Source organism: Taeniopygia guttata, chromosome 9 (assembly GCF_048771995.1).
Source record: "Taeniopygia guttata chromosome 9, bTaeGut7.mat, whole genome shotgun sequence".
In the NCBI taxonomy this organism is placed as follows: Eukaryota; Metazoa; Chordata; class Aves; order Passeriformes; family Estrildidae; genus Taeniopygia; species Taeniopygia guttata.
Window position 1 is genome coordinate 22833850 of NC_133034.1, and position 14788 is coordinate 22848637.

The 14788-nt window shown below is 40.4% G+C and overlaps 1 protein-coding gene across 1 annotated transcript in view; it reads right to left on the minus strand.

Moving 5' to 3' along the window:
• Positions 1 to 14788, minus strand: part of LOC100227840 (uncharacterized) — a 192940-nt gene that overhangs the window by 174294 nt on the left and 3858 nt on the right. The window contains exons 2-4 of the mRNA XM_030280643.4: positions 5556 to 5690; positions 4800 to 4909; positions 3268 to 3372 (exon numbers count right to left, since the gene is read on the minus strand). Coding sequence (XP_030136503.4) covers positions 3268 to 3372; positions 4800 to 4909; positions 5556 to 5690 — 350 coding nt within the window. The remainder of the gene's footprint in view (positions 1 to 3267; positions 3373 to 4799; positions 4910 to 5555; positions 5691 to 14788) is intronic.

The window sequence follows — 14788 nt, forward strand, 5'->3', positions numbered from 1 at the left end:
TGTGAGGCACCCAGCTGCCCTCAGCCATTCTGGAGGATCCAGCACAAACTTTCTGCAGGACAAAACTTCATTTCCATGACACTGACCTGTTCCCTGACTCAATGGCAGATATAAACTCCACAAAAAGAACAATTAGAAGATTCCTGAGACATATGTTCCCATTTACTTCTTAGAGTAATTGAATTTAGTAATATTTTTATAGAAAGTTCTTGTCTGTTGTCTGTATTTCACCCAGCAAGGAGATCATGAGATCTGCTGCACAAGTGAAACTTTAGAATCATCTGCCAACACTGATGACAGAAATAGAGAAGAAAATCAAAAAGGTTGGAGAGAGGGAGATATAAAATGGAATACATGAGGCAATTTTGCTCAAATGAGTTCAAGTGCAGCTATGAAATGCCTGTGGTTCCTCCTCTGTCAGGAGACTGACAGGAATCCACAATACCAGAAGTGACAGAAGCCAAGATTACAAATGTGGGAGATGGATTTATAGAAAATTCTCAAAGCCTGACAAAAAACTCACATAGTATACACCTATATATAAACCTTAAAATAAAAAATACTAACTTAAAAATTTCATTAAAGAAAAATGATTTTTAAAAAATTAAACTAAAAGCAAGTTTCAAAAAATAACCTTAAAAATACAAATAAATACTTTAAAAATTAAAACTATAAAAAAATACATAATAATAAAACCCACCCAAAAAATTTAATTAAAAAAATTAATATTTAATATTTAAATTAAAAAACCTTTATGACATAATATAACTAAAACTAATAAACCAAAACACTTATAATGTATTATAATTAAAAACTAGTTAACTTCTAATTGTAATAGCATAAATTTTAACATCTGTATTATCTCACCCTTCTCATAAGACTAAAATTAAAAAAATTTTAAACACTTCTCAGTTAGCCCATCTCTAAGTCAAAACAAAATATAATCCAACAAATTGCATTATTACATATTTATATATATTATTTTATATATATATTAGATTATATAGTATAAGAAACAATGATTTTCAAGGACTTCTGATTAAAATGGGAGGATTTTCTTTTAATTTTGTTTGTGTGTTATTTGAAAAGTGTTTAAAATTTGGAGGATTGGGTTGTGTAAATGAGTTATTCAAAAAAAATCAAAAACAAACAGCCAAGGGGCAGCTTCGTGCCCTCAGCTCGTGGGGTCCCAGGCTGTGAGAGCCCCCAAGGACACCCCCAAGCACCAACAGTGCCCTGGGACACCCTCACTGCCCCAGCATTGATATTTCATAGCACGTGCTCCAAAGCCAAACTGGCTTCCATCCCTTCCCTTAATCCTCAAAGGAAAAGATGCTGGTAGAAAAAAATCCCCTTTTTCGTTTGGGTTCTTTTGGGTTTCCTTCCTTCTTTTGGAAGGAAACCAGTCAAATTTGCAGTAAGGCCACACAGACAAGTAGGGAGGAGGGGACAGGCTAAGCTTAATGATCATTTAAACCCAGAATTTATTGATCAAAGCAGCCACACTCAATCCAAGCTACTTTAAGAGCAACATTCCAATATCAGCCAGGAAAACTAGAGGCTATGGCTGTTAGTCCCATGGGACATTTCTCCTTCCTTTTGCCTGCACAAATGTGATATAAACCTCAGAAGAATCTGACTGGAGGCACCTGCAACAGTTAAGAACCCTCACACTCTAAATTACCTTGCTTTTGTTAGGCAGGTGAATGGTCCATAACATTCTTCCTGAAAGAGGGTTTTTCCCTTCAGAATTCAATTTATAAACTTTCTCCTGCCAGGCTGCGATAGCAGCTGCTGTACAAACCTGGAAATGATGACTACTGGAATTCCATTCAAACCTCAGGAATCAATAGAAAGCAGACAAACGACCAGAGATAAAAGTTCCACCCAAGTGCAAAGAGCAAGGACTGCAGGATACCTCTCATTGTTTTTGCAGGGGCTGCAGTCACCAGCCTGTGAAACAGAGCCTGCACAATCTCCTTTTCAGCTTGAAATTCTGACCCCTGCTAGCCACACAACCTTCCTGCTGGGAATGCCTCAGTTCCACTGGTATTTCCAAGCAAAAAACACTCTCAAAAGGCAATTTATTATGGCAAGGACAAGTCATAATTTGCTGAGATATATTCCATTTGGTAAAAACTTATTATAAGGTCTCCTTGGAGATTGTCATCCTGCTTGCCTTGAAGCAGCAGCTCACAACCAGCCTGCCTTGGTGTCACTCTGGTTCACCCCAACTCACCCATGTAAACTTGTTTTTGTGGGCAGTAAAGAAATACCCAAACACAGCTCAGCTGGCTGCAGGCAGCACCAGCTCCATTGCAAACAGCTCTGCATTTTATTTACTGTTCCAGTCCTCCTCCCTCACACTGCCTGACAGACAATCCAGGTGAGGACACGAGCGTATTAGAATTTAAAAGGGAAAAAACGAAACACTTAAAAATTTGCCTTCCTTTGAACAAAGCACAATATGCTTCAGTTGAAAAGGAAATTATCATTTGCCTAATACAAAAGAAACTCTTTGTCCCAATCACAGCCTACTCTGAAGGAATGACTTTCTTCCCTCCCTGAAGAAGCCAAATGGATGCAGTGCTGTAATTTTGGAGAGCTTTACAACAGTGTGTTAAATTACAAGACAACCCATTGTGAGTTTATCAAATTGTGAGCCAGTGTGTGAGACAAAAAAGATTCTCATTGAGAGTGGGTGATAGAGTCTAAGTCACACAGAATTCAGTCTATAGTATGCTAGAACACAGTGAAATGAAAGATTGGTGCATATATTATTCCAGGAATACTATGAAATATTTGGTAGTGAGCTATAAAACCTTCCTACTTTGAGATGCTCTAAAAAAAAAATCCCATGAACAAATACAGTGGTTCATTTGCTGTATTCTTCACCTCTGCCCACCTGCTTTGACTCAGAATTTCCTCTCACAAAGGTAAAAGCAAGGCTGGGAAATTCAGTAAGAGCACCACAGGAACATTCAAGTTGAGAAGCAATAGACAGATACTGGACACCACTGATGATATTCAGTGATATTATCCACCACAGACACTCACTCATCTGATACCAAATTAAATTTTCATCTTGCTTTGTTAAAATTCAATACCAAAAAAAAAAGATAAAATTCTGGAAAATCAGATAATGATCAAATAACCACTAATTTTAAGTCAACATGAATAAAGCACTCTTGTTTTAACAATTATTGCTGAATTATTGCATTTTATCCGACCACCAGATGCCCTTGAGACAATTCCCACTGCACTCACCATACTGGCAGCGAGGCCCCTGGAATCCTGCAGGACACTGGCACACCTGGGATCCCTCTTCAGAGCATTTCCCTCCATTGAAGCAAGTGCCAGCAGTGCAGAGCACTAGAGCACACAAACAGAATGGGACAGGCTATTTCAGCTGATTTTGTGCCCAGGATCCTCCAGAACTGCCTTTCTGACAGGGTCCTGCTGCAACATGACTTTCCAAATAAGAAGAAACCCAGATTTTTAGTGAAGTGCAAAGGCTGGACTGCAGCAGGACTTGGTATCATGGGTGTAACTACCTTGTTGAGATGAAGAAACGTAATAAAAGTAAGATTTAGATATCGCAGTTTAACTTGAAGGTGCTTCAGAGACAGAAGACAGGACTCAAAGCACTGCCTGAATCCAAAATAAAATAAGAAAAACTGCCAGACAGCAATGGAGGAGTGGTTAAAAACCACTGATGCACTGGGAGATATTATATATGTGCAGGGGAATTGCAATTCTTCCTTTCCTCTAACACAGAACAGTTTTATTTACAACAACTTAAATTCCACATGCTTGAGTCAAACTTGCAAAGAGTATGAAATACAAAAGAGCACCAAACCACTTTGGTACTTTAAAAGATTCAAAGCAAATCTCCACTGCTCTTTCAGGAAGAAAATTTCATTTTGCCAGTGGTGCTCACATACCTTAAACTCCTTTACACCAGAGATTAAAACACGGATTGTAAACATATTTTTGTCTTTTTACAACTAAAACAGGTGCACACTAAATATGTAGATTCAGGCTGAAACTAACAGGAATACCTCTCAGGCTTGTTTTTGTTTTTTAACTACAAAGAGACAACCATAAAAGCAAGCTCTCTGAATGCAGCCCTGAAGTCAGTATAAAGATTAAAAAATAAATAAGAACAGATGCTAACTTTCATACAGAAAACACAATTACTGACTAAGCAGTAACAAAACTAAACACTGAGTAGGCTGCCATCTTCTACTGGTGTCTTGTTAACAGTGGCTGAAGTTCTGCCTTATCATTTAAATTAAATTCCACCTTTTAGGAAAAGAGCCAATCACGATTAGAAATTAGTGATAGAAATGGATTCTCCTCAGATGGAGAACCACAGGGTAGAAATAAAACTGCCTCAATGGCACCAGCAGAAGGGAAAATGCCAAAACCAGCCAGACTCCACAGCGAGTGCTACACCCAAGAAACAAGTGCCTCACAGCAGATTTCTCTGCATAATTTGGGTAACAGCAATAAATTTGGTTGGCCTGTCAAAGCCAGGTTGGCACAAAAATGTTGCAGCAACTCCAATTAGAGTTTAGACTGTTAATCTAAATTGTGTGGATTAAAATTGGAGCTATTTGCTGCTTCTGCATGAGCGCTTTTGTATTTTTAAAGGACGTTTACTCCCCCATCACTGGGGAAATGCCTGTTATAAATCACAAGAAACAAAATCCTTGTCTCTAGAAGTGGGGATTCAGTAGGAAGGCAAGGCCTGAGGATGTCCCCTCGTGGTTTGTCCCAGTTTTGTCCCAACTCACAGTGCAGACAGCCGGGTTCATTGTCCTGCTGGGCCCAGCCGGGGCAGCACTTATAGACAGTCTGCTGCTCCATCCTGTACACCTGCTTGTAAACCGTGTAGTAGCCAGACCTGTGGGGAGAGGGAGGTTAGGAGAGCAATCACAACTCCCATTCCACTCACTCCCACCTCACCAGCAGCACACTGCACTCCTATCTCATATTTATGAGATGCTTTCTCAGCCTCCATCAGGAGTTCTCGTTAAAAACGAACCAAACATAGCAAACTGCACCCTGATAACACCCAATAGCTCTGATATGCCGTGGCCACACATTATTTTGAAGAATTTGTATTTAGCTAGTCAAAGGTGAGTATATTTTATTTTTTTTTCAATCAGTTTTGGGTTTAGCTGTTGGGGGAGTCAGATCTCCCATCAGTTCTAAGCATGTGACAGAAACAGAAAGAAGTTCAATTTTTCAAAGTCAATGACTTTGACAGCTGGGCTACACCTGAACAAGAACAAGACAGGAACACTTTCTGATAGTGTAAAATTCTGAATCTACACCCAGCCATGAAGCTCATGAGCAACCCAAAACACATTAAAAAGTTCACATTTTCAGTAATAACAGATTTCAAGTCAAATCTCAGGAGGACACCATGTCCATAACCACACATTTCAGATGAAACAGCTGACAACTTCTCTCACCAAAAAAATAGTTAAAGAACTTGCACAAAGATTAGCAACAAAACCCATTTATAACAATAGGTAATATATTACCTTCTCTCATAGCTCACACACCACCTCCTCTTTGTGCAGCCTTGCTTCCACATCTTGACCATCCGGCTGAAGGACTGAACACAGGGCTCCTGGTGTCCCACCAGAGCCAGCTCCAGCACTGGGCACACATTGGGCCTGGGGAGGGGGAAAGAAAAAGATAATTTTTATTTCCAACACCAAATTTACACATCTAGAGAAACACACGTGAAACTCTGCTGTGTGTAACAGTTTGAACCAGAATTTTTACTGGTGTTTGAACACTCTGCAGCTCCAAGCATGAGAAGGCAGCACATGAGCAATGCACTGAAATTCAGGCTCCACACAAGCCAGTGAAAGATTTACCACAGATTCAAGGGCAGGTAAGATTTATCTAAACTATTGCTAGGGAAATTGTATATTCTGTAAGAGCCCCCCTCGCTATCAGTCCCCTCAGGGAAACACATGAAATTGGTAAGAGGAAGTATCCTTGTTCTCTGCTGATTATTCCTAAAATAACCAGACCAAAATAAAAGCGCTGCTTTGGAGGATGATATGTAATCTTCATCCTGCTACCTAGCCAGAGTTACAAAAATAGCAGGCTTGCAGGAGGTATGGAGGGTCAAAAAAAAGGTTACATGCTGATGGTTTTGCAGAGATTTTGTCTGCCTTATCCCAATTTCCTTGCCCTGGTATAAATCAGGAAATTCTGCATGACAGAAAACAGCGACATCAAACATTCAGAGTCTAAATAAAACCAGAAAGAATGAGGGGTTTTGTCATCTTTGAAGGCAGGAACCTGTTGTGACATGAATGAAATTAACTCACTGATTTTTTTTTTTTTTTTTGAGTAGTTTATAGATCGTTAGTTCAACAATTTAATCACCAATTCCCCAGGACAGCCTGGTGAGGTTTTGCCAGCACAAGCCTCAATAACTCAAACAGGAACCTTCCATACCCACCCTGGCAACATCACCATTCAGCAGATGAGTCCCTCCCCAAATTTCAGCCTGAGCCCTCTCCAAGCTAAAGAGTGACCAAGTAACGCCCTGTCACACGTGTTTCCTCTGGCACATGTAGGAGCATCACCCTGTGCTAGAAAACCTGGGGTGGCACTAATAAAAGAGCAGCTCTAGCCCAAAAGCTGCCTGGCAGCTGGTCATCACCACTTACAGTGGATATTGTTAACATCTCACTCAGGATTTATGGTGTTTTTTAACTCCTATGAAGCCTGAACACCACACAAGGTAGCCTTGCTAACGAGAGAACATCTTTCATCCACAGGTCTTCAAGTGGTTTACAAATATCATTAAATTAAGCCTGCCCAGAGCAAGAAAACACTGTAATCACGATGAACTTTCCTGCTGAGCTGAACACTTGGAAGAAGCCCTGCCTGGATCAAATCCCACAGGACTTGACTGGACAATAATCCCAGTGCTGTGCAGAATGCTGAATGAGAACAGCACATCCAGGCAGGTCTCCCAAAACCACCACGTCTGCCAAGGGAACACCTGGGACATCACCTCAGGGTAAGGAGGACCTTTGCCCAAGAAGGACACTCCAGGAGGAGGATCAGAGCAGACATAATTCAAACAGCCCTCAGGAAGGAATTCAGGCAGCCCATGTAAAGGAAGGCAGGAGAAGAAAGCCCACAGCTGTAAGCTCTGGCTGTCCTGTAACACCACGGCAAAAAAAAGTAAAGAATCCATTTGTACTGGAACACCTGACCTTGGCAGAAGTTACTGTCCTGAACTAAAACCCCTGGTTCTCCTAGGCTTTAGAGCAATTAGAGCAATCATCTGCATCATCCTAAACCACAGTGCCAGTGCACATCCTTCCATGTTCTTCCTCCTCCTCTACTGCACAGCCCATACTCAATATTGCTCCGTATTTCCCAGTCCTCAGGTCTGCCCTGGGTGCCAACACCTCAGAGCAGAACAGGAGATGGTCACAGCCCAGTTCCAGATTGCCTTAAATTCCTCAAGCAACAGCCTTTCCCCACATTCCCAACGTCATCTCCATTATTTAGCAATCCTCCCCATGTGTCCCAGCTTCCCCTTCCCTCCAGAATTACCTCCCCATGTAACGTATTGAGCTGAAGCTCAGAGCCATTGTTCCCAAGCCATTCTTAGCACAAAGTCTGCCATTTGTTTCCCATCCAAAGAAGATCTTTGTGTGCCCAAAATCTTGCCTGTTTTTCCGCCTTTCCATTACGTCAGTGGGTCTAATAAAACCCTTGCCTTACTTAGCAACCATGCCTCACTTAGCAGGCTTTTTAAAATGACTCTCCCTCCAGTGAATAGAACATCATGTTCTGATAATTCATGCATATCTCCTTTTATTAGAATTGCCTAAAACTTTCCAGATAAAGGTACATTCATATGCATCGCTCTTCCATAAATAAAAGAGAGGAGCTGACAATTGTTGTAGTGACACACTGAGCCCATCCCACAAGTTCCTCCTCATGTGATATTGCCATGTTTCCAGGAATAGCAGTATTGACTTCTAGGATATGGTTAATGGGAACAAATGACGCTCACAGAACAAAAAAAGCCAGCAGCAGAGTCATATGTTTATGAAGATTTATTCAAAGTAAGCCATTCCTCCTTGATGCCCTTGGGATAATTTAAAGGCAGATATTAAAACTGCTGGAACACTATAATTAAATTGCAGCAATTGCATAACATGTAATCCTGTGCTGGCAAAGCTGGGAATCAAACATGCCCTCTCCAACAATTCAGCATCCTCACAGCTCCCTCATGGTTTTGAGCCATCTGACTCACTTGATGCCTCTGAACCTCAGAGCAGCTCCTGGAACAAGGCTGCAGCTGGGGAAGGCACAGCTCAGCCCTGTGGGACTCTGCTCATTAGAAGCCATCCAGGACTAGCTGAAGCCCCAAGTGGATGCAGCAGTGTATTAGAGAACAGCTCCTGTTTTAGTGCCGTGCCCTTTGCATCCAGCCCATGTTTCTTAACGAGAGTTTAAGTGTTAAAGCAAGCAAAAGACTCAAAGGCATATTATGGGCCACGATCTGATTGCTACCAGTCCCTTTAAAGCTTTTTGCACTGGGGCTCTGTGCTAGCCAAGGCTAACACCAAGGCTATTATTAGCTTGTCAGTCTGACTCAGGCAAGGCAGAAAGCTCTCTTAATATTTGCATTAGGAGACTGCCCTTTAAACAAAGACACCCTACACACTGCCAGCTCAAGACTTGAGATTCTAATGAACAGATAATTAGACCAACAAGGAGCAAGAGCAGCCTGGGCTAATCACATGGCTGTGGTGCCTGTGAACCACTGCACAACGGGAGAAGTTCAGAGAAAATGAAAAGCATCTCCAGGCGGGATGTAATTCGTTCCTGTGTTTGGAATTTTAAAAAGAAAAGGAACAGATCTACCACAAAAATCACAGAATGGGTTGAGTTGGAAAGGACCTTGAAGATCACTCATTTCCAACCCCCTGCCACAGACAGGGACACCTTCCACTATCCCAGGTTGCTCCAAGCCCTGCCCAACCTGGCCTTGGACACTTCCATTCAAAAAGTTCCATCATATCTCTGTGATAGGGATATTCTCCTTTTCTGCCCAACACCTGGAATGCCAAAGTAAATCTCCCATTCTACCCATCTACTTTTTCCCAGCTCAATACAAGAAGCTGAAGGCAGGTAGATTTAACAGTGGTGAGAGAGCAAACACACATCAAGATATCCCTAAAGATTTCTTTCAACAGCACAAACTTTGAATCAAAACATTAACGAATACAAATCTGGCTGTCTGATTTCAGGTCTTTCCACAGAGACTGCCTGAATGACACCACCTTCTACACTAAGTCAGGCAGCTGTTAACACCTCCCTAAAAACGAGATGTTGCAGCCTGCATTGCCTCAGCTGACGAATTTGCAGGCTGAACACTATTGATCTTCCCATAAATCAGTCAATAGATGAAATCTGTCATGAGGAGCAACTTGCTGGAGTCCTGTATTTTCAAAACACTAATTGGTTGCTGGTCCTTCCCTTTATGCTGTTATTAAAAGTTTAGAAAACCACAGTCTGCTTACTCAGTTTTAGTTTGAAAAGATCAAATAAAGAGTTTTCTTAAAGGAGCAAAGATTACAGTCAGGGCTAAATTCTCCACTGCTGTGATGATATCTGGTTTTGCACTAGAGATACACTGATGTTGAGCTGAAAATAGGGATTTGGTTAGGTGCTTTCAGGTTAACTGTCTGAATCCCCTCACACCTCAAACATCACTACTGTTTTATAAAAAAGACCTCTGGAAAGATGAGGTGGCACCTAGAAAGACATGTGGCATGTAGAAGAGGAACAGCCAGCAGCATGTTGTTGTATGCAAAAGAGATTTTGATTCAAAGTTTTTAATCTATATGATCTCAATTGGAAAGGAGAAAAAAAAAACAAAATTTATCTGAACACAGGAAAAGAAAAGTCAAATCAGGAAATAGACCACAGAAACAAAAGGTCTAAAGAACAAGTTACATGTATTTGGTTATATACATAAATTTTGTCTCTAGAGACATATTGCTTAATAATTCACAAAGGCCAGAAAGACAGAAAAGGCTTTTATTTTTTCCAACTGCCAAGCTCCCCTTTCTACCCTTAATCTATTTTAAGGCTCATTTCCCTGATCAAATTAATCAGCACTACCAGAGACAATTAGGACATCCTGCTCCCTTGACCACGAATCAATCCCTGCTCTCTCCTGATCCTGTATCAATATTTGTGATGTTCACAGCCCCTGTGGGACACGGGCTGTAAGCACCAGGCTCATTTAGATTAGGTCTCATTATCACTGCTGTCCTCTGGCTCTGTGGATGAAGGTCCAGCACACAAGGCTCCCCCATCCCACAGGTTACTAATGCACTGCTGTGTCTCACTCACATCCTCCCTCTGATTAGATGGAGCAGCTAAATAACACCAGAGTTCCTCCAGCCTTTGTGCCCTGCATCTAGATGAAGAGCAAATCAATAGGAGATGATTAATTACACACTCAGCTATTATAACAACAGTAAGATTTTTAGTTCTTGCTGCTATCAAAGTGCAGCGCCTGTCGTTTACCTTCCACTTAACCATCCTCCTCCCTCCCCCAAGGCTGAATAATCTATTTTGGTTGGAAAGAAAAGCAGAAGATAAACATGCACATCCAGATCATTTAACCATGATTAGCCAGGCCACCTTTTTTTTTTTTTTTTTTTTTTGTTTATTTTGAAATCAGGGAGTGATTTTTTTTTTTTCTTTTAGTGTCATGTAAATGCAATCCCCAGCAACATCCAGTTTTATAGTTCTGTCTCCTACATCCAGGAGGGCACCAGACCTGCAAACCAAGCAGCTTTACAAACTTAAGGACCAACCAGTGTCACAAGGATCTCTCTCTTAATTGGAAAACCATATGGGATATCACATAAAGGAGGCTAAGAAATAGTTGGGATGCATTCATTGCTAAGACAAAGCAAATAAGAGTCCAAAATCCAGGCTAAATTGAGGATGTAAAAGTGTGAAATCAGGGAGGAAAGCTCTAGGTGTAATTTCACATTAACTACACCCACTGCCATTTTCACTCCCCTGCAGAGGGGTGTGTAACACTCCAGTAAATTCCCAATAAATCTGCCAGGTGCACACACCTGAGCTTCCTTCAGCAGGGAGGCACAAAGGGACCTGATGTTAAAATATTACCATAAAAATCATTCCAAGTGTCACACCACTTTGTCATAAGGAGAGAAAGCTCGCTCTGGTTTACAGCAAGTGCCACACTGTTTGACAATTAAATGAGTTCGAAGGCACTGAAATCCTCAGTTCTATTTCAGCAACCATATCCAGGAATTGTTAACTGCTTTTTTGGTGTCTGCCAGATTTCAGCAGTTTCAAGGCAGAACTTTTTTAAAGCTTACTTTGAAAATAACATGAAATATATAACTTCCAGTCAAACTGAAACAAATATGACTACATCCAAAGTAGGCAATATATGAAAGAAAAATCCCTACATGCCAACATTTTAGGTGTTAAAACATTCCAAGTCTTTTACTCCCCTATAAATCATTAGCTTGATACCAGTGGTGCCAATGTCCATTTTTGAGGGGTTTTGTTTGGTTTGGGGTTTTCGTTTGTTTGCTTTAACAGTAAGAAAACTTGGTTAAGCTAAATATTTAATTGTTTTAACCACAGAAAAACTAACATGGATTAGTGGATTAGTGCTCAGCAGTGGCAAAGTAGAAGAGGGGGGAAAAATATCTCAATTTATGTATTTTGGATTAAGAAACTTATGCTGAGGTTCTAAATAACCCACAGTTCCTAGTTTACAGAGGGAGATGGACAGGCTTTGACTCACAATTATAAGATATAAGCAATATAACAATGAGAGGAGGCTATACAGCTGTATTTTTCACCATTGATGGTGCATTGGTCAGGCAATTACAAAATTACAAATAAAAGGGCAACCACTGAAGAGTCTCCTGAGGGTTGAGGTGTATAAAAACTCATTTCCTATAGAGGAATATTCCAACCTGAAAAGACCTGGCTCAAAATATCCAATTTTTCATAATTTATGGGGATTTCTTTATTAAAAGAACAGTACAGAGCACCCTATAAAGCCTCTTCTCAGGCACATCCTGAGACATTATGCTAAATTTTCAATGTTGAATTAGGTCATGTACATAAAAACATGGTCTGGGCTTGGCATCTTCTTCTGAACAAGATTTTGTGCCAAGTTCTACTCTGACTTACAAAAGGAAGACAGCGAGGTGTTCTTACTACAGAACACAATAACAGGTGTCAGCACTCTGACCTGAACAACATTCCCCTTTCCACACTCAAATATTCAGCCACAGGCCAAAGGCACTGCAATGGAGCTCAGAGCACACATTGCAGCCACATCACCTCACACCAAAGGCAGAAATATCAAGTTCCCCCCAGGAACAATTAATTATTAGTTTTAGAGCAAGGCTAGAAACTGGAATCCAAAGCACAAACTACATATGTTCAGTACATCATTTTAAAATGCTTTGATTTCGCAGTAATGAAAGGAAATTTCTTTCTGCTCAGAAATAAATTAAAAGCAATAGATTTGAGAGGGAATGTAAGCAATAACAGGCTTGAATTTCAGAGGAAGGAAATCTATTAACTGTGTTCAAAGAGAGAAGGTATTTAATTGGTGAATAACACAAGTCTGCAATATGGGCTGTTAACCCTCTGGGAGCCAAAGTGTCACTTCCATCAAAGTTCTGCTAAAAAGTCACCTCGAGACCAGGTCTGCCACCACAGATAATCTCAGCCCTCCTCACCAGGGGGTTTCTTCAAATTTATTAAAAATATTCCACAGTCTGTCATACCCAGATCATGGCATGCCTACAACTAGGAAAAATAGGCAATGCTGGATATAAACAAAGCAGAAGGAAAGTCAAAGCAAAAACCAGGCAATTTTCCCAAGAAATACTGCAAAAACACATTTTAAGCACATTAAACTATTGCATAAATAACTAAATTATAGCAATATTCCATAACAATTACACCTAAAGAAACCTGACAAGCTTTTTCCTCTTAGAGTGTATTTTTGGAGAGCAATGTGAGAAGTCAAATCCCATTAAAAGTGAAGGGGTGTTCCCCTTCACGTTCTTATCTTAAATGTGCAGATCTAAGAATCATACAGTACTTGTAAGCTACTGTGACTATGAGCAGGAAATTTCTAAACTTCTTGTGAGATTTAGAACCATTTTATGATGTCTCCGATACAAACCCAGGAATTTCTAAAACTGGAATATGGTTACAGTTCTAGTTCTTCTTTGATAAATATAACAACTTCAGGCTATCAGATTTTATTATCCTGTCTTACAGCTATTTCAGAGTTTAGGAGAAAGTCTTGATCTCATTTTTCTCCTGAAGAGCAGGAAAAAGTCATCAATCAGGAAAAGTACAGTACCACCACGACACTCATTCATTATCTTTAAGTCTCCTGACAGTGAATATACTGGAGCAGAAAAAGAGGAAAAGAGCACTTTGCCATCTGTTAAAAGACTAAATTCAAAATTAATATTCCTCTAGGAGCTGTGAAACAGAAGTGCAAAGTCTCGAGCAGTGGGATTTGCGCTGCGGTGCTGACCAGCATGAGCTCTATCTGCTGGCAACATCCTGTAGTGCAGGGCTAAAAAGAGAATTCTTGTTCAGTGTGGTGTTCACATTCACAAAGATCAGAAACATCTCAGTCTTCAGCTGCAAATTCAAGGATTGGGGAAACGAGGGGATGAAACCACCAGGAATTTTGTGCCAAGGCATTTAAACCATGCTTGCTAAAATCCCATTATCCAAGCCTCAAAGGCTGGAGTGGCTGCTGCTCAGGAGGAGTTGAGGGTTTGCTGCAACCCCATGGAGTCTGAGCAGACAGGAATGGGAAGAAAGGCTTGAGGTTTCAGCTGAAAACAAGACAGCTGAAAACAAAATTCAGTAGCCTAAAGCAAAATTTGTCAATTACTCTCAGTTGCCAGCATCACTTCAACCCAGGTTTAAAGAGAAATACTTGATCCCACTTGATGTACAAATTTAATACAAAATTAAACTATGGTACAAATTTGAATACACCACTAGCAAACCAGGTCCTTATTTTCACTACAAAAACTTGCAAATTTATTTAACTACAAAACCTCCAAGTGTAAGATAACCCATCCAAAGAAGAGGAAGGAGATTCCACTACATTATTCAGCTCAGCTCAAGAAAGTAGACATACTTTAAGCCCTTATTTAATGCTAGGAAGACAAACTTTCCTCACACCTACAAATTGACATCACTGGAGGTGAAAATAAAGTATATTGGCTAAACAGCCAATACATTGAGACAATTTCTCACCAAGAAATGATTACACAATCTACTTTTCACATCATTTGGACAGTATTATTACATAATTCCAGGCTCCAAGTTAAAATTGTATCTCCATATACTTTATGGAAGCGTTTCTCGTTTTGTTTTCTACACTGCAATCCAAATATTCAAACTGACATGCAATTTGTTCCACTGCAACAATCACAACTCAGAGGCATCTCCTCATATGGAAACGCTTTGCACAACAGCAGTTAATTCTTGAAATGCTTTCCATTAAAAAAAAAAAAAAAAAAGTGGTCTTTGCCTTTTTTAATTATACCTTAAAAGGAATTTTAATTTATGCCACTGGCAGGTAGTGTCCCCAGCCACATCTGTTTGCAGTGGTGCAAAACCAGCCCTGTGTCATTGCCCCCAACAGCTGGAGCAGCTGAAGGACCAG